General features: G+C 43.8%; 1 protein-coding gene across 1 annotated transcript in view; it reads left to right on the forward strand.

The window, feature by feature from the left end:
- PNPT1 (polyribonucleotide nucleotidyltransferase 1) overlaps positions 1–27,543 on the forward strand; it is a 326,983-nt gene that overhangs the window by 54,263 nt on the left and 245,177 nt on the right. Inside the window, exons 10-13 of the mRNA XM_078649311.1 lie at positions 2,957–3,008; positions 7,747–7,804; positions 22,867–22,963; positions 23,048–23,150. Coding sequence (XP_078505437.1) covers positions 2,957–3,008; positions 7,747–7,804; positions 22,867–22,963; positions 23,048–23,150 — 310 coding nt within the window. The remainder of the gene's footprint in view (positions 1–2,956; positions 3,009–7,746; positions 7,805–22,866; positions 22,964–23,047; positions 23,151–27,543) is intronic.

Below are 27,543 nucleotides of genomic sequence, written 5' to 3' on the forward strand. Positions count from 1 at the left end.
AGAGGGAGGGAGACAGAGGGAGGGAGACAGAGGAAGGGAGACAGAGGGAGGGAGACAGAGGGAGGGAGACAGAGGGTGACAGACAGATGGAGACAGAGGGAGGGAGACAAACATGGATAGAGGGAGACAGAGACAGAGGGAGAGGGAGGGAGACAGAGAGAGGGGGAGGGAGGGAGACAGAGAGAGGGGGGGAGGGAGGGAGACAGAGAGAGAGGGAGAGGGAGGGCGACAGAGAGAGGGGGGAGGGGGGAGACAGAGAGAGGGGGAGGGAGACAGAGAGAGGGAGGAGGGAGACAGATAGAGGGAGACAGAGAGAGGGAGACAGAGAGGGAGACAGAGGAATGGAGGGGGAGACAGAGGAAGGGAGAGGGAGACAAACAGAGAGAGGGACGGAGACCGAGTGAGAGACAGACATAGGGAGAGAGACAGTCAGAGGAAGAGGGAGTGAGACAGTCAGAGGAAGAGGGAGTGAGGCAGTCAGAGTGGGTGAGACAGAGGGAGACGGAGAGAGGGGGAGGGAGGGAGACAGAGGGAGGAGGGAGAAAGAGAGAGGGAGGAGGGAGACGGAGAGAGGGAGACAGAGGAATGGAGGGGGAGACAGAGGAAGGGAGAGGGAGACAGGCAGAGAGGGACAGAGACAGAGGGACAGAGACAGAGGGACAGAGACAGAGGGACGGAGACAGAGGGACGGAGACAGAGGGAGGGAGACAGACAGAGTGAGAGACAGGGAGAGAAACAATCTTCAGAGAGGGACATGGGGACAAGACCTGGAGATCACAACAAGGGGCTCATTTCGTGAGGGTTTCGGGAGCAGGAGAGTGCAGTCGTTGTTCATGGACCTGGGCCAGGGAGCTACGGTGCAAAGGGTTTTGGTCAGCAGTTCCTGTGTGTCGAAAGCACTCAGTTAACCTGCAGAGTGGTACAAAACAGGACAGCTGGGCTACTCTCTGCTGGCCTCTGCAATGCTGACATCTCTCATTGGCTGGTTGGTCGTTGTGGTGACTGAGTCCGGATTGAACTTCAAACAAGCTTTGGTTGCTGCAAGGGGTCCAACGCGCCGGGGTTTGTGCAGGGCAGTTTCTGGGGGTCCTGGCGCCTCCAAACTTGGGGGGCTGATGGATCTGACCTCTAGGAGCATGGTAACCTTCTCCTGGGCAGCTGCTGCAATGCTGGGCCCGGTGGTCAGCAGTTCGGTGAACCGGACTTTGTGGTTTGTGCCTGCAGGCTGCAAGGAAGTGGCTCCTTTATTTCGAGGGAGATGCTGACGGCTTGGTGAAGTGCTGATAGCCCTCCAAGGCTTTTGGAGGATGCAAAGCTCCAGGACGAGTCAGGTTTTCGCAATGTTCTGGACAGGAGCAGGCAGGCAAGGTTTGGTGCCAGAGTCCACCAGTAGTCCACATTTATCGCTTCTTCGGCTCTTGTCAGGTGAATCTGAGTTCCTGGTGTCAGGGGACTAACTAAATACTACATTTAGGGGCATTAAGTGGAGTGAAGGGTAATAGCCAATGGACTACCTAACCTTGTAGTCACTACAACCCCTATAGGACCACTTCCTGTGGGGAGTGGGCATAACCCTGTCCAAGAGTTCATTATTTCACCAAAATCCTGCTTTGAGCACATCTGGCAGCCCACCGTAGGGGTGTGACTAGCCTATTAAAGGCAACAAGGTCTTTGAAGCCCCTGATCTTGATATGCTGAATCACTAGATATCCTGCTGGAGGGGGTGTAAACACCTCCTGCAAGAGCAGGCACTGTTTCTGACCTCTGAGAGCGCTGGCTGTCACCTACAGGGGGCCAACACCTTGTTTGTGGTGGCAGGCTGGGAGATCGCAGTCAGCCAGCACACTAAGAGGCTGGTAGTTTTTAGGGAGGCACTTCTAAGGTGCCCTCTGGGAGCATGTTTTAATAAACACTACTGCCATCAGTGTGGATTTATAAAGACAAGGTGTTTGATACCAAACAACATAGGTTTCAGTGAAGCCATCCTATAGCTGGGGGACTCATGATGACCATATCTAGGAATTGAACTAGACCGCACAGGGCATAACTGCTCAGGCAGATATGTCCTCACATGTAACATAATGCACCCTACCTTTGGGCTATAAGGCCTGCTGTAGGGGTGACTTAGATATATTGCATGGAGTGTCTGAGCGGCACACAGGGTGTGTACCATGTAGTGTTCTCACATTTATCTGCTCCATTTCCCGCAGCCTTCAATGGCAGTCTGCGTGAGTTTGATTGGTGGGTCCCTTAGGTTGGCACAATACATGCAGCAGCCCGTAGGGGACCCTCTTTAGCATCCATGCCCTAGGTACCAGGGGTACCATTAACTAGGTACTGACAAAGGTGCTAAAGTTCTTTCTAATTGGGGAATCATTTAAACGGTACCTCATTTTAGGAAAAAAGCCCTCGCACTGGGGACCTGGTTAGCAGGAACCCAGTGCACTTCGGTCAAAATGTCATCAGATACCAGGCAAAAAGTTGAGGGGGCCATGTCAAAAAAGGAGCACTTTCCTACAAAGGGTAATTAATATTTTAGTGGAAAAGTCCGCAAAATCTACAGCTTAGTAGTGTGACAAGGTAATCTACCAAAATACTCTTATATTTTTTAGTGCAACACATATGAGAAAACAGTTGGCAGTAAGAACACATAACTTTAAAAAAAAACATAACACATCACATAGGAAGCACATAATCACGCAATAGATATTTTAATACCTGCATATCACCATAGTTGAAGGTATACATATGTAAATATAAGGTTTCTTCTTTGTCCAGGACCACATTTACACAACCAGCCACTTCTATGTCAGATGTATAAAACTTGAATATGACAATGTTCTCTTATAATGCATTTTTCTACTTGATAATTGTACAGTGTTAGGTTTTCATGCCTTATGTTGTTCCTTTTAGCTTCATAGTTTTTTATATTTTTCCTTTTTCTTCTCGTTGAAAGGCTTGCCACCCAGAAGATACATGCAGTGTTCTCAGATTATACACATGACAAAGTAAGTACCATACAGCAAACCTGCCACATATTTAGGAACCTGATCTCATTTTGGTTTCTAAATAGAAAGTATGTTTTTTTAGTGTACATTGATTTTCACCTACAACCTGTTACTTTCCTGATCTGTCCAATAATGTTTGAGTTACTTGAACCTTGAGAAACACCCTTATTTTGATCTTAGTTGCCTTACACCGCTAGCCAGCAGTGGGATTCCTGCCTGCACCAAAAAAACTGTAGAGGCTTCGCTGAGTCCACAAGTGCAGTGCAGACTTTGCTTTGGAAGTATGTCACTATTAGACCGCTTTGGACCTTGTTAAATCCTCCTCCCTGGGACCCCTGGATCAAAACCCATGTTCCAGTTTTGGACCATGCTTTTCCATCTCCAACCCCCTCGTCCCCCCCCCCCCATTCTACCTTTCCTCTCATCTTACTCTTGTACCTCAACCACTGCTATATGTCCAGCCTGTTTGGACACTCAGACCTCCTTGGGACCTGTTCCCTCATTGTTTTGGCATCTTCCAAATCCTCCCTTCACTGCCCATTCCATTGTGTTTTTGTTTTATGATTTACAAACAACCCATGGTCCAGTTTGGATGCCCTCCCACCTCAAGCTGCTTGCTATTTTTCAATTGTGAATCTAAACCTTACCAGAAAGTGGCCCTCTTTGCCAACGTCTTCCCTTATTATGCTCTTAGCATCATTCATTCCCTTCTATATCCCTGGAAAACACCCCTGCTCAGCCAGGCCTTTATTCACATGTTCCTCACTGTCATCTGAATCTAAATCCACCTCTGTTAGCAAGTTCAAATTTGCACCAAACGCATCTGGTATAAATGTATCACATCTCAGTCTGAACCATCTCTTGTATCTTTGATTCATTTTATGAACCCTGAAATTTGCATTCAATGTAGTGACCCCCCTATTAACCTCCAGTCCCTCTCCTGCAACTCTGAGTCTCTACTATCATCCACAACTTAACAATTTAAATGCACCGACTCCCCTTGAACAAGTGGTGAATTCCTGCACCTTTCACCAGCTTATATGGACTCCCTTTCAGATCTCGCTGCTGCCCTAAACCAAACAAAATATACATTCTATCAGGACTTCATCCTGTTTCTTCTCGCTCAAGCAAGAACCCTACCTTTCCTCCACGCTCAACACGACTCCTCCTCTCAGCTCATACTCTTCCCACGCCCCCTTCCTTCTCACCCCACTCGGCCTCTGTATACTCCCCGTCTGCCCAGCAAACCTCTTTTCCATTCTGAAAGTAGCCAATACTTTGTGCACTCACTAAAATGGCTTACTCACCTTCAACTAAACACTCTTCTTTGGTGCTTAACTTTCTTTTGCCAAACCTCTGCTAGTAAGTCCTTGTACAGGTAAGTTAGGGTGTTATCTGTGGACATTTCAAGAAAAGCGGCTCACTCTCCGTAATCCCCATCTTCCTAAAACAATTGAGTTCAGCTGGCTTCATTTCTCAACTGCCACTCCTTGACCCCCCCCCCCACCAAACACTGCTCCCCCGCATTCGGAATTCCGGAAACTGCTCTAAACCGAAACCTCCTCTATTGCCATGTTTTCCAAGAACTGGATTCCCCCTTTCAGATGCTTTTTTCTAAGACATATTTGATTGATTTTATCGCAATCAACACATCTGCACGTACAGGTACTAAATTTCCCGCCACATTCCATCACGTCACAGTGAAGGTTAATGTTCCCCAGTAGTTTCACCAAGTCGATAAGTCCAGTATACATCAATACAGTTGCATTATAGTACCATCCCGCCTTCACCCATTCTCAGTCTCCCAACTCTCACCACCAAAATACTAGGACCAATTCATGCCTCAGATGTGTTCGCAGATCCTTCATCCCTTGATGTGGAGACAGACTGTTCCCCCTCGGGATGCCTTCACCGATCCAATAATGCCACCCAGACTTCAATGCCATCTTGTACCCTCTCATCACCTCTTCCTCAAACTAACCTCAGTCGTGGCCCGTTCAACCACATAGGTCACCCATCATTCCTCACTCGGTCCATCTTGCACCATCCATGTAATTGCTACCCATCTCTTGACTGATGACAGCATCATGTGCAAGAACTTAAAGGCCTTTTTTTGTCTCCTTAGGGTGCCGTACATTCTCCAACAAACTTATCATAGGGTCTACCTCCCCAGATATCCGCACCATGGTCCTCACATGGGTCTCAACATTCCCACAGTAGTCATCCACTTCAGGGCAGGCCTGGTCAAGTGGAGTAAGGAAGCCGTTGGAGTATGAAATAAATCACTCTTACCAGGATCTATCCTGTGCATCAATACCTGTGTGAAGTATGTACAATGAAGGAAATGGAGTTTGAATCGCGGGTTACTCAACACTGTCTTTACCAGTGCACACATCCAGTGCCACAAAACATCATCAATCGGAAACCCCAGGTCCTCCACACAAGCCCCATGGGCCGGGAAATGATTTCTTCTACTGTCCTTCATCAATGCCCCATAATGGTGCGTTATCAAGTGGCAGCTCCTGCCAAACTCAAACAGACACCTAAAAGTAAGTCAGGACCCCAGGAAACAAGAGCCATATATCCCGCACAATAGCCTCTGTACCCACATGCTGTAAAAATTGGCTTCACCCTACACCAAAGCTATCCTGTGCTGCCTCAAATACAATACATTCCTCATTAGGGAAAAGGGCCCCCCAACACTTCACAAACACCCGCCCTCCATGCAGTCAAGTCTACAGATGCCCCAAATATTCTAAGGGCAGGGAGATCCCAGAAGACTAAGTCAATAGCACACGGTGCCCTACCCAGGACACTATTAACAGTATGTTCCCACAGGGAAGCAATGTGTCTGACCAAATAAGGGATATACTCTTCATCTCTGCTCCCAGCCATCAAGAGCTGCAGTAGGGTTGATCATCCCCTGAAATCTTCCAACAATGATTTCTCCCAAGTGTGCTCCCCGACCATCCAGTGCACTGTATGCAAATAGTATTGCTCTAGGTCAGGCGCTGCCAGACCACCTTTCTCCAATGGCAGCATCATATTTACCCTAGCACTCTACTTTGTCCCTACGCCCAGATCAGAGACGTCAGAAGAGAGTTCAGCCTGCTAAAAAGCCCGGGTAGCACATCAAAGGAATGCTGGATGACATAAAGGCACCGGGACAAAAAACACCATCTTCGCAACATCTACACGTCTCATGAGAGACAGTGGCAGGGAAGTCCAGAAGCACACATCCATTCACTCATCCGCAAAACCACTTACATACCCATTCATACATTAGCACAATCACTCACGCCCACTCACTTACCTATACAGCCACTCACACAAATACTTACTGTGCCAAACAGTCCCTCACACACCCACTCACATACCCAAGCACCCAGTCAAACAGTCCCTCACTTACCCATACACCCACTTACACACCCAGTCATTTACCCATAGAGCCATTGCCATTGCCACACAGTCACCGATACAGCCACTCACACACACACAACCCATACAGTCACTCTGTCACTCACTCACCCATACAGCCAGTCACACACCCACTCCCACACTGATAGTCACAGTGCTACTCAGATGGCATATATTAGAAAGACTATCACTCAGTAGTAGTGCACAAAGAATAGTAATTTAACTTATGAAGGATCTTAGTATATATCTTTAACTCTCAGAAACGTTAACGAAACGCACTCAGTAGATGATGTCATCAGTGATGTCATTTGAGAGGAGAACTAGTTACGTGATTGTTTAGTGAAATACTTAATTCTACATCACGTTTTCCATACTCTTTGAAAAATCACTCTCAAAAGTACTATACACAACCTTCTCTCCCAAAATAATGACCCGTTACGGTTTTATTTTTGAGCATTTCTTTTTATGTGTTACCCTATTCTACCCACAGTGCACCTCAGGTTAGACTCCTCCCTAAGCAAATTTGCCTTGTCCTTGCTTTAGTAGGAACAGTCAAGACAGAATCAGGTCCTTTTCACCCCAGATCACAAGCAACCCAAGGCCAGTTTCAGTTTATTTGGGCCTCTTCAGTCCGATGCAGATTGGTTCCAAAAGGACAGTGAACGCAGGACCCACGTATGGGCATACCCATCACACTTCATGCCTCACAATGAGGAATACAAAAAAGTGATGGATGAACTGGAATGCCTTACGAGTAATCACCAGTGGCTGAGATGAATTTAAGTATTCCATTAATCAATTTTTTTTGTATTCTTCCTGTTTATGGAGCAGCACACCTTTAATGTGGGGTGTCTGGCACAAACAGCGACAGTGCACCCTGAGAGCAGATTGTTTAGTAGCTGTTTAAATCAGTAGCTCCGTCTTCACAGTGCAGATGGTACTCAGACTGCACTTGAAAAGCGGGGATAGAAAGCCCCTTGCAGTTAGGTGTAGTGACTGCGCTTGCCTGCAGGGAATGTATGGGAAAATCTATTAGGCCCTCTTTTACCCTTTAAGATGGCACCTTTGGGAGCACACCTCTATGTGGTACATAGTCAGTATGCCTCCCAAAAGCCCTATAATGCAAGGTCCATAGAGGCAAGCTGCAATCACTGTTTATAATATGAGCCAGTATGTTTAACGCAAAATGGTACACTTGGAGATCATGTTTATGGAGAGGACGTGTAGTCTTAAATTCACACATTGCCATTAACGTAGCAAAGAGGCTTTGGGTTTGGCTTTTATATTTTGTGCTAAAATAATAACCCAATTTATCTCTTAGATTTCCAGAGATGAAGCTATTAACAAGATAAGACTTGAAACTGAAGAAACCTTGAAAGGTATTGTATATCTTGTAACACAATAGGAAGTCTATGTACACATCAGGAAAGTACACTGCAAGTTTGTTTATAGTATGCTGACTATTCTTATTGGCCAGTGAATATGCAGTACCCGTAGAAATTAGAGTACAAATAGGCACCAGTGAGGAAACAAAGAAGCTACCCTCTAGCCTTAACAAAATGCCATTCTTTTATTTGGTACACAATCTTTGACTGGGATATAATGCATCAATGCATTTTAGCAACTATAGATCTTAATTATTCGTAATATTTAGCTAGTACATGTTTGCTATAGGAGTGAGCACCTATACTTAAGGTTTGGTTTCAGGTATCTATGTGTAAAAATGCTAGCCACAGTTTGCCTCTCCAGAATGCATGTAATGGCTTTGGGGGGTTGATAAAATAATAGCGTGTGTGTGTGTATATATGTGTGTGTATGTGTGTGTGTGTGTGTATATGTGTATATGTGTGTATATATATGTATATCTGTGTGTGTGTATATATATATATATATATATATATATATATATATATAATGTGTGTGTGTGTGTGTGTGTGTGTGTGTGTGGATATGTTTTGCAAAAACCTTTTTAAATCCCAAAAAAATGGTACTCTGGACACTCCAGGATGCTTGATTCAATTTATTTGCAACAGCAAGTCACAAACAGACGCGTTTCGCCGTAAGGCTTGGTCACTGTAAAGTTTGCACTGGTATGTTTCCGTATTCATAGTTGAGATCATAACAATCGAAATAGGACTGACTGATACCTGGTAACATAGGCATTTGACGGCCATCTTGTAGTGGCTACAAACAATATTTACAAGCATGTGCTTTAAATCATATTCTTTAAGCAGTACGTGAAATTCATATTGTCGGAGTATTGCTTTCTACAAACTTGTTATTTTGTTCATAATAGTATACATTACGGATGAGCATTCATCACAGTCTCGCCCTAGTGGGCAAATACACGTAATAATAATAGCGTGTGTGTGTGTATATGTGTGTGTGTGTATGTGTGTATATATGTATATGTGTGTATATATGTATATGTGTGTATATATATATATATATATATATATGTATATATATGTATATGTGTGTATATATGTATGTATATGTGTGTATATATATGTATATGTCATCCAAATCCTGTAGTGGAGCAGCTTGTATATGTATATATATATATATATATATGTATATGTATGTGTGTATATATATATATATATATATATATATATATATATATATATATATATATATAGGTATATATATGTATATGTGTGTGTATATATATATGTATATGTATGTATGTATATATATATATGTGTATGTATATATATATGTATGTATATATGTGTGTGTGTACATATATGTATATCCATCCATCCATATCCATATCCTACTGGCGGTCGCTAGTAGGTAGTTATAGTTAGAACCTAGTTAACATAATAAAAGCATTTTTTGATTTGCTAATAACTTTGGCGCCGTTTGACGAATCTTCGTGACATTCTCCAGAAATAAAGTCTATCCAGGTCAGCTCCTATCCTGAAATTTTGGGGGTGATTCGTCAAGCGGGGGCTGAGAAAAAAAGGGGGTCACAAAACGTGTTTTCCCCATGTTAATTTCCATAGCAAATTTTGAAACGAACTACAGCCCGAACTGCTGAACGGAATTACCCCAAATTTGGCAGAAAGGTAGATCTTGGTTCAGAAAGCAACCTTTTTTTTAAATGGTGTAAATCCGTTCAGTAGTTTTTAAGAAATTCAAAAAATAAGAGTGAAAAAATCAATATTTCCCATAAGAAACTTTGTGCAAGGCTACAGCCGAAACTACTGAACGGAATTACCCCAAATTTGACAAAAAGGTAGTGCTTGGATCAGAAAGCAACCTTTTTTTTAAATGGTATAAATCCGTTACGTAGTTGCTGAGAAAATAGAAAAAATAAAGTTTCGATATCTGGGCAGAGCCTAAGTCCCGCGCGGGAGCTTCACTTTGATTGGCTGGCAACACTCCAAACCAGGAAGTGTTGGCAGCCATCTTGTGACTCGGTAGAAGCGAATCACCAGAAAACAGAGAAACAAAGGTATAAAATAAGAGAAGGTGGTAGGGTAGAAACACCCTGACCCCATAGGCATGCTTAGAAAGTCTCAGAAGGACCCCCAGGGCCAAAGAAAGCATTTTTATTAAAAAACAAAAGGCGTAATTCGCGCAGGTGTCGCAGGTTCCTGCGTTTTATTTTAATGAGACCCCGGGGTGGGCTAGGTCTCAGGGGCTTCGGGGGCTTGCTGGGGTCCCCGCAGTCCCGGGGCTTTACTCATGTTGGGAGGGGTGTTGCGCGACCCCTCTTCTGGAGCCCTCCATGTGCTAAGTTTGGCGTCGTATGATGAATGTTTACGACATTTTCCAAAAAGTTTCTCTTTTTTGATGAACTCCTATCTTGAAAGTTTAGGGGTGATTGGTTAAGGGGGGCTGAGAAAAAAGGGGTGTCCCAAAACGTGTTTTCTCAATGCATTTTCCTTAGGAAACTTTAGACAAGGCTACAGGTCAAACTGCTGATCGGAATTACGCCAAATTTGGCAGGAAGAAAGGTCTTGGTCCAGAAAGCGCGCTTTTGTAGAAATGGTGCAAATCCGTTCAGTAGTTTTTGAGATATTAAAGGAAAAACATATATATATGTCTGGTCGGTACCTAACTCCAGAGCACGAGCTTGCCTCTGATTGGCTGCTAACACTTCAAACCAGGAAGTGTTAGCAGCCATCTTGTGCCTCGCATTGAGTGAAAATATTAAAGAAAGGTCCCGGGGGCAATTTAATATAGCGGAGCTCTGTGTAATGAAGATATGGATGCAGTGAATGTTTAAGATTTATTAAAAATAAAGGAGAAATTGGTGAGCGCCAGGCAGCAGGACTTCCACTCCAGGACACCAGTAGGAAGATAACCCTTTCACGCTCCCTGTGCCCAACATCACCACTTCGCAGCTATGCCTTTAGAAGCCATTCCGTCGGCACGCATCTCTCCACCTTTGCGAGCTAGTACACTGCTGTGTACGTCTGCATGCTACTACACTGCTGTTCCTTTGGGAGCGGATGGCCCGTAGTTCTGCCTCTGTGAGTCGAGCGCATGGGCCGCAGTTGTCCCTCTGCGAGCCTGGGTGCGAACTGTTCATAAGTCACACTATATGAGCATTGAAAAGTCATTTTGTGATTCAGTCCGTCAGCTGGCATCTGTCCGAGGCAGTTCTGAAAACATACCGGAGCTCTTTCTGTGAGAGATAGCCTTTTTACGCTGCGTCTCTCCACATTAACAGGTAACGCACCCTCTTCCCACATTACCAGCAAACCCCCAACAACCTTCTTGGACCCGGAAGTGTCCCTCTGCGAACCATTAAAAAGAAGATGCTTGTGAGGTTGGATAAATAAGAATCTTAGTCATGTATGGATTAACTTATAAAACATTTTATTAAAACAAAACAACAACAAATAAAACTGTATACAGCCGTGGCGTGCCATCGCTGGACCATTTGTGAGTCACAGCCTGCAAGACAAAAAGAAAGATAAGATAGTGCGTCATGCGTCCAGCAAAAGAGAAAGAGTGAGAGAGAGAGAGAGAGTGAGATACAAGGAAGAGAGAGACAGTGTGAGAGAGAGAAAAAGAGTGAGAGGAAGAGAGAGAAAGAGTGAGAGACGAAGAGAGAAAGTGAGAGAAAGAAAGAGAAAGAAAGCGAGGAAGAAAGAGAGAGAAAGAGTGAGATACAAGGAAGCGAAAAAGAGAGAAACAGTGTGAGAGAGTGAGAGAGGAAGAGAGTGAGAGAGAGGACGACAAAGAGAGAGAGAGTGAAAGAGAATAAGATACAAGGAAGAGAAAAAGACTAAGATACAAGGAAAAGAGAAAGAGAGAAACAGTGTGAGGAAGACAGAGAAAGAGTGAGCGAGAGGAAGGAGAGCGAAAGAGTGGGAGAGGAAGAGAGAGTGAGATACAAGGAAGAGAGAAACTGTGTGAGAGAGAGAGGAAGATAGAGAAAGAGTGAGATACAAGGAGAGAGAAACAGTGTGAGATAGAGAGAGCGAGAGACAGTGAGAGAGCGAGAGAAAGAGTGAGAGGAAGAGAGTGAGTGAGAGAGGAAGAGAGAAAGAGAGAGAGGAAGACAAAGAGAAAAAGTGAGAGGAAGAGAGAGTAAGATACAAGGAAGAGAGAAAGAGAAACCATGTGAGAGAGGAAGACAGAGGGCGAGAGAGGGGAAGAGCGAAAGTGAGATACAAGGAAGAGAGAAACCATGTGAGCGAGAGAAAGAGGTCGAGGAAGAGAAAGAGTGAGAGAGTGGAAGACAGACACATAGAGAGTGAGAGAGAGAGGAAGACAGAGATAGAAAGAGTGTGAGAGAGTAAGCTATAAGGAAGAGAACAAGAGAGAAACAGTGTGAGAGAGGGGAAGACAGAAAGAGTGAGAGAGAGGAAGAGAGAAAGAGTGAGATACAAGGAAGAGAGAAGCTGTGTGAGAGAGAAGAAGATGGAGAGAGAGAGAGTGAGATACAGGGACGAGAGAAACCGTGTAAGAGAGAAAGAGTGAGTAAGAGACAAAGAGTAAGATACAAGGAAGAGAGAAAGAGAGAAACAGTGTGAGAGAGAGGAAGACAGAAATAAAGAGAGAGAGGAAGAGAGAGTGAGAGAAAGAAAGAAAGAGAGTGTAAGAGACAAAGAAAGAGAGAAAGTGTGAAAGAGAGAAAGGAAGCGATGGAGAGGGAGTGTTGACACTGGAGAAAATCTTCGCAGTTCACCTTGGTGCCACCGGTGTGTCTCCTACGATGTTCCGGGACATAGCGCACCCTCAAGTTTAGTGATCTGAAATAGTATAGTATAGAATTAGAAATTGCAGAGTACATACAACTGCACATGCGTAATTCTCTGTTTCAAGGAAGAGAGAAAGAGAGAAACAGTGTGAGAGAGAGGAAGAGAGAGAGAGAAAGAGTTACAGAGAGAGAGAGAGAGTGAGAGAGAGAGGAAGACGGACAAAGAGAGAGGAAGACAGACAAAGAGAGAGGAAGACAGACAAAGACAGAGGAAGACAGAGAGAGAGCGAGGAAGACAGGCAAAGAGAGAAAGAGAGAGAGGAAGACAGAGAAAGCGTGAGAGCAAGAGAGAAAGAGTAAGATACAATGAAGAGAGAAACAGTGTGAGAGAGAGATAAATAGAGAGAGGGAGAGAGAAAGAGTGAGAGAGTGAGAGAGGAATAGAGAAAGAAAGAATGAGAGAGAGGAAGAGACAGAAAGAGAGAAAGTGTGAGCGAGAAAGGAAGAGATGGAGAGGGAGTGTTGACAATGGAGAAATCTTCGCAGCTAACCTTTGTGCCAGCGGTGTCTCCAACCACGTGCCGGGAGATAGTGCACCATCAAGTTTAGAGATCTGAAATATAGTATAGAATTAGTAATTGCAGAGTACATACAACTGCACATGCGTAATTCTGTTTCGCCAATGTGCAATGAGGCTGCTGCACCCCATCCACTCCCACTGCTCGGAGGTGTCTGTGCGCTCTTGTGCGCCCAGACTGCTGCACACTATTCACTCCCGCCGCCTAGAGGTGACTGCCCGCTGCTGCGGAAAGAAGCTCTCTGCTCCCATTCCGCCACCGGCGTGTGTGCAAGAGGGCCCACCACATGCCAAAGCAACTTTCTCATGCATTGGGGATGGCCACGCATCATCGCAGATTCTACGCGCGTTCAGCTTTGCTGGTGTTGGGGAGGGGGGGATGAACGTGGATTCGTGATTCACAGCCCGTTAGATAAAAAGCAAGATAAGATTGTGCGTCACGCGTCCATCAAAGGAGAGAGGAAGAGAGCGAGAGAGAAAGAGTGAGAGGAAGAGAGAGAAAAAGAAAGAAATTGAGAGGAAGACAGAGAGAAACAGTGAGAAAGACGAAGAAAATTAAGGAACTGGCTAATGAGGTGCAGATTGAAATGCACTCCTCCTCGGCTTTGGTCAGATCTGACCTTACGTTCGCAAAACCGAAAAGAGCCACTTTTGTCTCGGGATTAAGCTTTTTTTTAATAGCCTGGCTTATCACTGCAAAGATCTTGCTCCGAAACACTTCAAGCTTAGGACATGTAAAAAATATATGAATCCAGTCTTCCTCCCCATGAATTGGCATCGAAAACATTTATTTTCGACATCCGTATAGCGCTTATTTAGCGTTTTTGGATTGTAATAAGCCAGCCACCGTGACAAAAAGGCCATTCTTTTAAAATTGGCTGCTCTCAGGGCCTTATTCCCTACCTGGGCTATCGACTGCCATTCCTGAAGAGAGAAGGTGCAGTTAGTATTCTGAGTTATTTTTCCCAGGAATACCTCAATCTGGGGAAGTGCACTTGACTCTTTACAAACGTGTCTCCCATGCCTCCGGATTATATCTTCAAAACTGGAGATCTGAAGAGGTACCATCTTATCCTAAATGGATACATAAAATGCTAAAGATTGGAAGAAGCATATGCTAAACTGGTTATGGCAATAAAAAGGTTTACAGCGGTTTGGAAGTTTATGGATAATTGGGATAGTTTGATAAAAATGTAGCACTTTAACACACAGCACTTTAGGCCTTCTTACTTGGAAGTTTGGAAGAGGGGTTCTTTTTGGAGACATATTGACAGGAACGTAGCACTTTAGTACATTGCACTTTACGCCCTTATATTTAAGGGGGAGGAGGATGGTACTGTAAGATTGCTATTGTTTGCACAGATGTATATTCTTATAACTGAAGGCAACTATGCACATGTCACTTTAGTATTATTATGTATGCATATTAGTACAGCGGAAGGTAATAATGCACATGTCACTTTTTGGGTCTCATAGCAACGGGAGGGTCCAGTTATCCCTTGCTGCTGTTTTTTGGATATGGGTGATGATGAGCGGGATGCTTTTTATTGTTGTTTTTTTAGAAAACAACAATGTGAGGTTAGAAATATTCGATTCAATACACTTTAACGTAAATATGTTTACTAAGAGGCAGTCTGTAGTTAGAGTACTAAATAACTTAGGGGAAAGTATTTTAGAGTTTTATGGCTAGATTATTATTAGGTAGTCTTTAATTGAATAGAAGTTTTGCTGGACCTTTGTGGTATTTTTTCATAGTTGGCTGTTTGTTTATGCTTGATGGGTTTCAGTTGACCAATGTTTAAGAATGTTTATCAGTGCTAAGTCCAGATTTGTTTTTTTTTTCTATTCCTGACGTCCAACTTTATTACAATGTTGTTCTGTCCTTGCTCTGCTCAAAAAATTTAAAAAACAATAATAATTGAAAAAGATGGAGAGAGAGAGAGAAAAACAGTGAGAGGAAGAGAGAGGGAAAGTGTGAGAAAGAGGAACAGAGAAACAGCAAGAGTGAGATAGAGAGAGTGAGAAAGAGAGAGAGGCAGGGAGAGAGAGAAAGAGACAAACGGTGTAAGAGGAAGAGGGAGAGAGAGTGTGAGGGAGAGAAAGGAAGAGATGAGGAGGGTCACTGAGTGCCCACACTGTGTACAAAACCGTCACAGCTCACTTGTACGCCACCGCTCTGTCTCCACCCACGTGCCGGGACCTAGTGGAACTCTCAAGCTCCCACACCTGAAAGATAGTACAGAATTAGTAATGGCAGAGTATATACGACTGCGTATGCCTAAATCACTGTGCTGTCTTTCTGCATCCAGGCTGCTGTACCCCATCAATTCCCGCCTCCCAGAGGTATCTGCCCGACGCTGCGCACCAAGACCTCACTGTTACCTTTTCGCGGTCAGGTCACCCTCCACATCATGCAGCTCTGTTCTGCAAGCTAACAGGTCTCACATTGGTACCGAGTCTTGATATCGCCATGACAGAGGACATATTAGTGCACCTATCATCATTGCAAGTTGTACACCCGCTCAGTGCTTGCGGTGCTACTAACTCAGTGACAAGTGAGGCCACACACGTGGAGGTAGGCCCTCGCTGTTGGGCTCAGGCCTACATTGCGGTGCAGCAGAGCACACAAAACATGAGGTGTCTGGACCAACGGGACGGACCATCACGTGGCGGTGTAACTGTGCCGGCCGCAGTGCATGCGTTGCGAGCAACTCTAAAATGGCGTACAGCATGTGCGCCAGGTCTTTTCTATTAGCAGAGTCACGTGTCCTGTGACGCCTGTGCTGGATAGGTCTGGTGTGGGTGTATACCAGCCGTGAGGGAGGGGCTGTGGCATCAGTGCTGCCAGATTGGGCTAGATCACACACAATTGGGCTATATTTTTTCCGGGTGTGCGGTAACATTTTGGTTTGTGCTAGTTGCCAGATTATAAATATATATACAGCGGTCAAGCTAAGCAGTATGTTAAAGCGCTTTACTAGACAAAGATTTACTTGGCAGACTGCTGCAACATCAATTCCAATGCCTTCACTGCCTGCTTGACGCTGTCCCTGCCCCTTCTTCATTAAAGTAGCAATTTTGGGCTACTTTTTGGTTGGCTTTGGGCTAGAGAATGCTTACAAAATCTAGCAACTCTGTGTGGCATACTAACAACTAGACCAGCAGATCACTGTGACCAGCAGATCACTACAATGAAAATCTGGGCCATGTAGCGTTGTTCTCCTTCTCTGTAAGCGTAAGCGGAGTGGGCTGGCATATGCCAGTACAGCATTAGGCTGTGGAGAATGACTGCGGTGCTATGGGAGTGGCTCCGTCGTGAGCTCTATGAGGAATCAACTGATGCGGCCGGGTGTCCATGTTGGAGTGCTGCCGTCACCCGTGTTGCAAAAGCCAAGGTTTAACTCTGTGAGCTAAGTCCCACAACATGTCCAACATGGAAGGTATGGGGAATCACTGACCTTATATTCATCCATAGTTCCACACAAGAAAGATGGTGAACATGAGACATCTGTGTGGATATGAATGTTTGTTGCACATTCAGTGGAGTGTACCAGCTGTAGCAATACAGGGCCATGGAAAGTTGAAGTTTCAGTTCTTGGCACATGGAGGGCAGCCAGTTAGAGACAAGCTTGTTGTCGGAGTTAGGCTGCGCCAACCTATGTACTTATACAATCACTCCGCCATTCCTCACGCACTCATAAATTCACTATACACTCTCCCTGCAGTGCTCTAATGATCCAGTCTCTACGTACGTACTTGTCCAATGACCAAGAGAAAGTTACAGAACTAAAGTTTTCCCCCACTGTCAAAGGTAAGATGGTTGCATATGCTGTCCAGAGCACTATGTAATGGGGTCGGGCCCAGGGGCAGCATGTTGCATAGATAATGAACACACGGACACAGATAGATAATGGAACTGGGTATGGGCACGTGCGCTCGACTCCTTTTTATTACTAGGGTCAAATGTCCAGTGACATCTGTGGTGGATGCGTGTGGGGTGATCGTAAGCCAACCCCCCGGGAATGCTTGGTGCTGGCAACAAGTACAACAGTAATCATTGGATCAGACACAGAGATTCAGTCATAAAGGGTCAATGATTTGTGCTGCACTAAGGTACTGGCACCAGATATGAAATAATACAGAAAAGAGTCTATCGTAAAGGGTTCATGACTTGTGGTACACTGTGGTAGGACAGCAGATATGAAATTATACACAAAATATTGTATCATGAAGGGTCCATGAATTGTGCTGCACTGAGATAGGGGCATCAAAGCATTTAGCGTCTGCGCAGCCAGCAATGATGCGTGGTGCAGGCGAGCCTCACTGGAAGCAATGCCTGTTGCCTACTGGACTGCGTTACCTGCAATCGCGATTCGATGTTAATTGTGAGCCTTGTTATCGGTTGTGTACATCGAAGGCAGTAGTCAGCACAGACATCGAGGAATGTTTTTCGTCATTTCCTCTTGACAAAAGGCGAGGACATAGAGTACAATTCTCTCTGTAATAAATAAATTGTCTCAATTTAAATTGTGAGCTCTGCTGACCGCAGTGTATGTGTATGGAACAAAACATGAAACATTTATGGAATACACTGAGGAAATCTTGGCTCTTCTGAGTACAGTTGTAAAGTACAGTATTCTGAAGCTAGAATCTGAACTGGTCGTTCATCATATCGTCCACCTTCTCCAGTAGGGAACAGCTGTGGAAAACAACAAGCTTCTTAACTTGTTTCCTACACACTCATGGGAGTTCCTTTTGCTTTTTTCAACTGGAACAATTCAATAGCATCTCCTATCAGTTCTTTTGAATGTAGAGGGTGGATAGTATAATGTTCATACATTTCTTCTTTTCTTGAATTGTCCACTTTTTCTATTTGTCCACTTGGAATATGTGTTTCATCTTCTAAAGTCATTTACAATTTTATAGTAAATATTGTTTTGCACCAGATATAATGTAGCCTTTTGGACTTTCGTGACATGTACTAACTCTTGCCATATTTTCTGACTCTTTGTGGGTACACCATTAACAAGAATGACTACAGGTTAAGTATCCTCTCTTTCTACACCAGCAGTTTCAACATTTTTCTTAAAATCTGAAGATAAATACACAACTCTTCCTTTTAAACCTCTTTGTAGATCTGTTGGAGTCAGCTTACCTATTTTAGAATTATAGCCTGAAAATCTATTTGTTGAAAAAAACAAAATATTGTATCAACGGTCCATGAGGTGTGCTGCACTGAGTTAGTGGTCCTGAAGCACTCAGTGTGTGTGCACCCTGTGATGATGCTATAATTGATATCAAAAAAGTTCTTGAAGCAGGTATACTAAAAGGATATTATGTAGGTTTTAGGGACGTTGTAGTTAGGTGCCTACACCACTCTGTAATTACTGACTGAAAATTAAATTTTATTTGTGAGCCCTGATGACCGCAGTGTAGACAGGAGGCAGCGGTGAGCAAGGGCGCAAAGCCACGTGGTGTTGAGTAGAGCTGCACAGTATTGGCAATTCAGCATGTGTGCAACCAGCAATGATAAGTGGTGCACTGAATTAGTGGCACCTGAAGCAACCAGCGTATGGGCACCCTGCGATGATGCGTGGTCCGGGCACACTGCACTAGGCGCAATGTCTTGTGTCTATTGATTTCTGCCTTAATAAGGCCATGTGGCGATGACATTTGGTGCACTGAGTTAGTAGTACCTTTGACGCTCAGCGTGTACGTACCCTGCGATGAAGCGTGGTCTGGGGGAGCCGCACTGGGAGCAATGTCTTGTGTCTACTGAATTCTGCATTAATAAAGCCACGTGGCGATGACTTATAGTGCACTGAGTTAGTAGTACCTTTGACGCTCAGCGTGTACGTACTCTGCGATGATGTGTGGTCCAGGGGGGCCGCACTCGGAGCAAGGTCTTTTGTCTATTGAAGTCTGCCTTAATAACACAGCTATATGACCTGGGACGATGTGCCAAGCCTCCTCCCCCAGGATGGGCAGGGTTCACGAAGGAGAAGCTTCGAAGGCATACCGCCTTTGGAAGCCTCTCCAGACCACTCAGTAACTGGTCCCCACTGGTTCTACCCCCCACTTTGGGCGGGAGAGTCGGCGGGAAAAACAAAGTGAGTAAGAGAGATGTGCCCACTTCTGCCAACTCCACCCCTAGGGTGGGGGAGGTGAGGTGAAGCACAACCTCGAGTCCCCGCCATCTTGAGGATGGGGGACCCAGCCAACCAGGGACAGAATCCTGCCCCCCTCCCACTGGAGACTGGCAGAATAGGGGGTGTACCCACCCCAGGGAAGGGACCCATTGGTCCCTGACCTTAACCTACCTGTAACGACCCTAAGTTTAGTATTTAGGGGCACCCTGAACTTTCCTTCCTCAGATCCAGCAACGACAAGAAAAGAAGGACAAGAAGCCGTGCAGAGCTAACAAGAGGACGACGCCCACTAACTTGGCCCCAGTCCTACAGGCCTATCTCCCCTCGAACCTGCTCCTGCGAAATCCCGGCGTGTCCAGCGGCCAGTAACCTCAAAAACCCCAGAGGACCTGCCTGCATTCAATTCCCAAGCTGTTTCTCCCATGAACACCGGACGTGTTTGAAGTGCAGCTTCTGGTGCCACCAGGACGCGCGAATCCAGCACACTCTGCACCCGCCGAGCCCGGCCCGTGTTTGAGTGAACAAACACCACGAGCAGGTCCCCCCGGCGAACATGACCCGAGATCCGGCGACCCCTGACCTGCCTCAAGACTCCAAACGACGCCTGCAGCCTCAATCCAGAGTACCCCCCCCCCCCACCACGACAAGAGCGGGAAAGAAAATCCGACTTCCAAATGCACCCCTGCACCCGACGCCCCACGGCCTTGTGTGCCCAACCCAGGGGTGCCTAACCATCCCTCTACATCCCAACTTACCCCTCTAAGTGGTGGTCACTCCTGGAAGATCATCATCCCCGAGCCTGCAGTGTTTCTTTGTCCCGGAGAAATCCCATTGAAATCAACAGGGCACCCGACCTCTAAACTGCACCCTGCACCCGGCTGCCCTAGCGCTGCTGAGGGTACCCCTTTGGTGCTAACTTGATCCCCAACGTGCCCCGAGCTTAACCCTATGAGCTTTTCTCCCACAACCCTGTGACCTGCTTGCCAGCCGCCACTAACCGGAGTCCCCCTATTCCCCATTGGATAACATTGGGCCTCAACACTCTGCACTCAGCCGCCTGAGTGCCGCTGAGGGTGCAACAACAGTGCATCACTGACCCTGGGAGACCCCTGAGTCTAACCCCAGAACCCTAACTCAAAAGACCGATTACTTACCTTGAAACCAATAACTAATTTTTCCTCATAGGATAACATTGACACTTTTTCTCCCAAAAAGTTTCTAAGTGTCAACTTTTGAAATACAATAATATTCCTTAAAAATCATACCTTTAACCAAAACGCATTTACTCACCTGTTTTCAGGAAATGTCCCAGGACTAAATTCAGGATCCAGTCCTGTGTTAGCAAAAGTAATCTGAAAAGTAATTAACTGCATTTTACTTAAACAGCCCATTCAATTGAATGTACTATACCTGCAATGTGTTGCAAACTGTTTTCTTAAAACTGTAACCAAAACCAGTACAAGTTACACTGCTATTTTGAACTCTGTTCATACAAGTAATTCACTACTGAAAAGTATTTATATGCTTACCTGTACCAGGCTTGCTTGGTTCTCGAAATAAAACAACAGTATATTTTGTATACAAAGCAATTGGCCTAGAGTTCAGTTCTTGAGTGTGTGAGACCATTTGCTGACTGAGTGGGTACATCAAGTGCTTTACACTGTCCTCTGATACTGCCTTACTGCTCGACCAAGCTACCACTTTAGAGAGTAAGGTTATATCTCACTTTAGCCTCTGCCAAACCTCTGGGGACTGCTGGACTCTGTGCACACTGTACCTTACTTTGGTGCAGTATATACAGAGCCACTTTCTTACAAGGTATAATCACAAACCTTAATATAATATCAAAAAATGCCAAGTAACCACAAAAAGAATTGTTGTTCATATTCAGGATTGCCCTTCTGGAATCTCACAAGATTTTGAAAAATCATCCCACCCACGATGTTTCGTGGCTTGCTTCATCATCCGTGATTTTTCACGCCGTGGTAGGTGAATAACACCATGGGGGACTCGACCATTGCTTAGTTTTCCTAAATAAATGATTGTTGGATAATCACAGGGATCCAATACAATATTAAAAATATCTTGAGATATGCCCTGGGATTTTCCAGTAATAGTGGGTATTCCAGATATGAATATAATCTCAAAAATATGGTTATAGGTTGAAATGTAATGTTTCATCCACCCATGTAATTGTGGCAACATGTTTCAGCCATTCAAAAAGCCCATTCGAGTCTCCGGCCTTCATCAGGTTTACTCTGATCCCCGCCTGACTTCACATTCATGACGTGCGAATGTAATGAGGCCTAATGCTCTCACCTTTCTGAAACTCTCCTGTGAGAGAAGAACCTGTAGAGTTAGATAAAAGATTAGCCAAAAATAAAGAATAATACATTATTGTTTCTTCTTGTGAAGAGGGGCACTCCTCCAAGACTCATCCAAGAAGTGCTGCAATGTAACACACCATAGGTGGCATGCTGAAGTGTTCTTCACACAGACCAAATAGTGTTGTCACACCTATCACTTATCCTACATTAAGGGTTGTTGGAATGACTTCGATCAGATCATTGTAGTCGCAAATTTACAGTGCAAGAAAAGGACATGCTTGTTGCTTAAGAACTATCTAGTGCTAGAATAGGTAGATTTTGTTTACTCTATATTTTTGTATTAGGTAAGTATTATTCCCATCTCTGAACAACTAATCTCCTGTGTTCTGGTCTCTGAACAAAGAAGCGTAATGCCGGCCGGGATTTAAACTCACCCGGTGGACCAAGTTCCTGCCCAAATGACGTTATCACATTCTTCAGCGCCTTAGCATCCTTGCGCAGAGACGTCAATGCATGGTTTTAGCGCAGTCATGTTCGCCCTAGACAGGGCCACTGGGAAAGTTGGGCGTTTTAATTCCCATTTTTTTCAGTTTTGATGATAACGTGGGTTAAAATACTAAAGAATAAAAAAGGAAAATCAAATGAGTTCCAGTATGCTTATTAAATGATTTTTGCCAACATTAAAGTGGGGAACTCCCATGGTGGACGCTCAGAAAGCCTTCCCTATACTAATACAGGGAGATCATAATGGGTGCTTGTGTATCATGCCTACCAGAATGGAAAACTAAAATAAAAAAATCAAACAGTTGGGTGCCTCTAGAAAAAAATCTTATTAGAGTGAGGGATACATTCTGTTGTGCTAGTACTTTGTCCTGTTCATGATTTGTACCATACTTGTGACATGGGGGACACGCGCAGGTGTGTTCCTTCTTTGTCTCCAATTGTGTACATATAGTCATGAACCTTCCCCTTCATCAACAAACAAAGTAGAAGGTAGTGGTTCTGAAGTTGCTCACTGATTTGTGCTGGGGAGATTGAAGGTTTCTGTAGATCTCATCCTAATCCATATCTGGCAAACCCAGAATATCCTACCTCCTCCACTTCTAGGTAGAATCATTTTTTGGTTGTAATACATTAGAAAAAATATGCTTGCATTTTAAAGTAAATATTTTTCAGCAAGCTTTGATATGTGTTCTTACCCATTGTTTTATCTTTTGTTCAGAACAGTTTCCAGAGGCTGAGCCATATGAAATAATGGAGTCATTCGGTATTATTTCAAAAGAAGTTTTTAGAAACATTGTATTGAATGAATATAAACGGTAAACATTTTTTAATAAATTAACTTTTCTGTCATAATGCTTCAGACTACTTGAAAATTTGATTTGATGTTTTTTCATTTATAGATGCGATGGTAGAGATCTGACGGCACTTAGAGATATAAATTGTCAAGTTGATTTATTTAAACCCCTTCATGGATCAGGGTTGTTTCAGAGAGGTCAGACCCAGGTAAATTTCATATTGTTAACATTTCTTTTTAAGTTGTACTTAAGAGATGTCTTTTTCCATTGTGGAGTTGTTTTCATTTGATCTATAACTTCTATTTAACAGGAAAACTCATTGTTTTGGATTGGTTAGTTAAAAAAACATATTACATATATTTGTGTGAAATAATGCAGCAGCATTTTACATATAGTATTTAAAAAATATGAAACATTACAAAGATGTTTGAAGATAAAATGCAGCTAAAAGAAGTGGATGACAAGTTTGTCAGAGGTTGATATATTGGCATGGACCCGGAGGCCACCTTCCACAGTTTCTCGACCCTCCCCCATGGTAGCTGAAAAATGTAACTCACTGAACTTGAACTACATCACAAATATTTTCTAAAAGTCTTGAGAATTAATCCACAACCAATACCATCATACTGCACTTGTTCACAGCATTTAGAAAATGAGTTTGAATTATTATATATAAAAAACATATTTTTTTGTACTAATGTTTCATCAGGCCTACTGCAGCCAATGGTAAACTGTACATTCTGGCAACTATGCAAAGGTAAATCCTTGCTACCCTTTTTACTCAGAGACCTCAAACTGTTAAAGGCTGTGCTTGTGCTGCTGCTGTAACTAATTAAGTTACAGACTGGTGTTGGTGATTGAGGGAGGGGACGGCTGTAAAGCCACCATGAACCCCAAGGTACACTACTTACGTCTCAAAGGATATTCAAAATGGTTTGCCCTGCGGTGTTGAATTTTAATAGCTTTTTCTTCGCACTATGCATGTTTGTTTTATCTCCGCTACATAATTGCAGATGGGTAACTAAAAGACATTGCAATACTTTAATAATACTAGTCAGACTTACCTTGTGCTCCAACAGTGTCCGAGAAAAAGCTACTGACCACAAAAAGAGAACAACTACTTTATACATCATGATTCCGAAGAAATTAGTGTGTCATGCTTCGTCCTCTAGTCCACATCTGGTCGTCTAATACCACCTTACCGTGCAAGGGGTGGTGGGTAGGAGACCCTCGTGTGTTTTTTACTACACACCCCATATTGTATTGTGTCTTGGTTCTGCTGCATTACCATTATCCATTTCCGTCATGCCAGACCAATATACATTGACATCATAAAATGATCACAGCCATCTCGGTGGCATCCCATTCTTCCATCATAGGTGTTCATACCATTCATTTCTTAGGTAATCTGTGAATTTGAGTTTGTGTCAGGCCATGAATGTTACTCAGCTTCGGTATAATTGATGCAATCCGTCGTCCATATACTGAGAAAGGAACTGCCCACTGGCTATGGCTTAATGTTATGCATGCTTTTGATTATGAATCCTTGCTTGGAGAGTACATGTTTATTCTGAGAGGCCTATGCCTCATGGGAGAATACAGTTGGGCGGACGCCTTCGTCACACTCTTTTGTCATTGTAACATGGAGGGAGAAAAGCAAGTCCATTATGGTGATCAATAAAATGTCCGATCAAAACAAAGTCAGAATAGCTACACTCCTACACCCTCTGTCCCCCTCAAGCCAAATAAATAACACCACTTACTACACCACAGAGTCCACTTGGCATCCCCACCTACAGTTTGTCCTGGCAACTCCGAATGTATAACGCTCTTAGCCATCTGCAGTGATTTTAAACTGCCCTCTCTGTATCTGATGTGTCATCAGTGCTGAATGTAATATTGCAATGAGCCACGGTCCTGCAGGGTCATGGGAACTGTACTTTCCCCCCACAGTTGCCATAAAAAAGTTACAAATCAGGTAATCGTACCCATCTAATCAAAGTTCTCTCCATCTGATTCACTCTTTCCATACGACTGATGCCTTCAGCCATTATCAGGATGTTCCTACCAAAGTTTGAGCTGGCATGGTCCCTGCAAATACAGCCAACTTCTTCACAACCAAATTGCAACTCCTGGCTTCTCCCTTGCGACCCCTGGCACTGCCTGTGCGATCCCTGGCCTAAAGTAAAAGGTGGTAAAAACACTCACATAAACTGATGCTAAACAGGCTCTAACTGATTGCTTTATACTTTCTCCCTCCTGCATAGGCTGGGATCAAGTTCTATAAAATAAAGTCAACATAGCAATGATCACAATTTTGAATAAATAAAAAGAACTATGAAAGCACAGTGTTAAATAATTTATTTTTCATTATTGTGAGTACATTCAAAATTATCTGTTAGCAGCCATGTAAGCACCTTTAAATTGATTATAAAACAAAATGTTTTAACAATGATCAGAAATTCTGTAAGTTAGTAGCATAGTTCATATTCAGTACATGGCCCATATAAGGTAATAGAGGGGGACAAAACAACTAAGTTTATTGTAGTAAAGGGTGGAAGCGTCAACAAGTTTAAAACCAAGTTTATTGTAAGAAGCTGAAAACCCAAGCGGAGAACAGGACCATTTGTCGTCAGGTAGAGAGATAGATCACCAACTGTCCCTAGTGGAACACTCCGCACAGCTGAAGCACCAGAACACTTGGGATCTAGAATTGAGTGACATAGATAATAACAAGCATAGGATAATAACAAGCATAGATAAATGCAACATGAAATACTACATATGTCTTCCTTTTAGAAAATAAGTTTTGATACAAGAGAAGAAACACAGCAGAAGGGAAAAGGAAAAGAAAACAAGAAAGAGTAACAGGAGAGAAAAGCTATAGGTGGAAGGAAGAAAAAGAAGAGCAACAGATAAAGCAGATAAAAGAACTTTAAACTCTGAATCTATGAGGAATCACCCTAGTACGTGAACTGCGCCTCAAGACTGATTGTCCCGGACAATCTTGTCTACTGGTAACAGTGAAACTGGGACTTTGGACTTGACGTCCCGTACAATCTTGATTATGACTAATAGCAGAGGAATTACAAGGTTCACTAGGCAAGGAACATTTCACCAACCGGCTCTCATTCCACCAATTCCCATTAACCAGTTTAACAGAATTCCCTCTAACATCACACACTTCAACAGGAGAACTGAATTTAGAAAACCCCTCTTTAACATGAATAGGTTTCTTAATGGAGACATAATCCCCAGGAATTAAATCGACCACCTTTACATTCTTCCTCTTGTCAAAATACGCTTTTTGTTTACTTTGAACAGATTCCACATTAGACCTAACAACATCGTCGTTCCACCGTCCACTTTTCACCCACTTAGACATCCAACCAGGACAAGACAATGTAGAGGCTTTCCGCCCTCGTAATAACTCGAAAGGTGAAACACCTGTGGTGGAATGAGGCGTAGTCCTGTAGAACCAAAGCATGCTTCTCACCGAACTGCTGACAACACAACCATTCTTTAGAGCCCACTGTATGCATTCCCCTAAGACTTTGTTCATCCGTTCTACAAGACCATTGGTTTCCGGATGATACAAAGAACTCTTCAAGTGCTTGATTTTACACTTGTTCAAATAATCTTCAACCTCCAATGAAACGAACTGAGTGCCATTATCCGTAACTAAAAATTCCGGAAACCCTTCTTTCAAAAAAACATCACAGAGGAAGTCAACAACGGTTCTAGCAGAAACCTCCCTGACAAACTTAATCTCTGGCCACTTTGAATAATAATCCATAAGGACCATAGCAAATCTAGAAGAAGAATCAAGTGTATTGAAAGGCCCTACGATATCCAATCCAAGTTTCACCCAAGGTGCAGATGGCAACTCAATGGGGAACAAAGGCTGAGTACGCAGCTTCACAATTTTATCGCAGCTAGAGCAAATAACGCAGCCCTTAACAAACTCATCAATCTCCCTATCCATGTAAGGCCACCAGAAAGAAAGACGTACTCTCCTCTTAGTCAATGTCGCACCTAAATGGCCTTCATGTGCACATTTAATCAGCCTATCCCTCAGGACCAGTGGAGGAACCAATTTATCATCTCTTAAAACCAACCCACTCTCAATGGTAAGCTCATCCGCAACTTGTAGGAATGTCTTAAGATCAAAGGCAAGATTTCTTTCTTTAGGCCATCCATTCTTTTTTTTCTTTTTTTAAACCTTTATTGTGTAACAAAAGCATACAGGTACGGGCCTACAACCATCCTGGCCGGCCTCAAAATCAGTTTGTAGCACAAACGCAACAATAGAACAGCTCAGCAGTCTCTGGAGAAGAAGCAGCCAGTATTCGAAATGACACATATGGAGAAAGTGAACATCGAGTACAGGATAAATTAGGTTAATTTTAAAGTTTATAAATGAAAAAGGATCAGTCGCCATGCAATCCGCAGCAAGCATAGAGGGGGCAATGAACACAGCAGGTTATCAACGATGCAAAGAGTCACAATCGGAGGATCGGCTGAAAAATACGCTTATCAGGATAAAAACATGTATTCACAATACGTACTGGCCATTACCCACCCCGTTAACGTGGAACATC

Source organism: Lissotriton helveticus, chromosome 6, assembly GCF_964261635.1.
Source record: "Lissotriton helveticus chromosome 6, aLisHel1.1, whole genome shotgun sequence".
NCBI classification, from domain to species: Eukaryota; Metazoa; Chordata; class Amphibia; order Caudata; family Salamandridae; genus Lissotriton; species Lissotriton helveticus.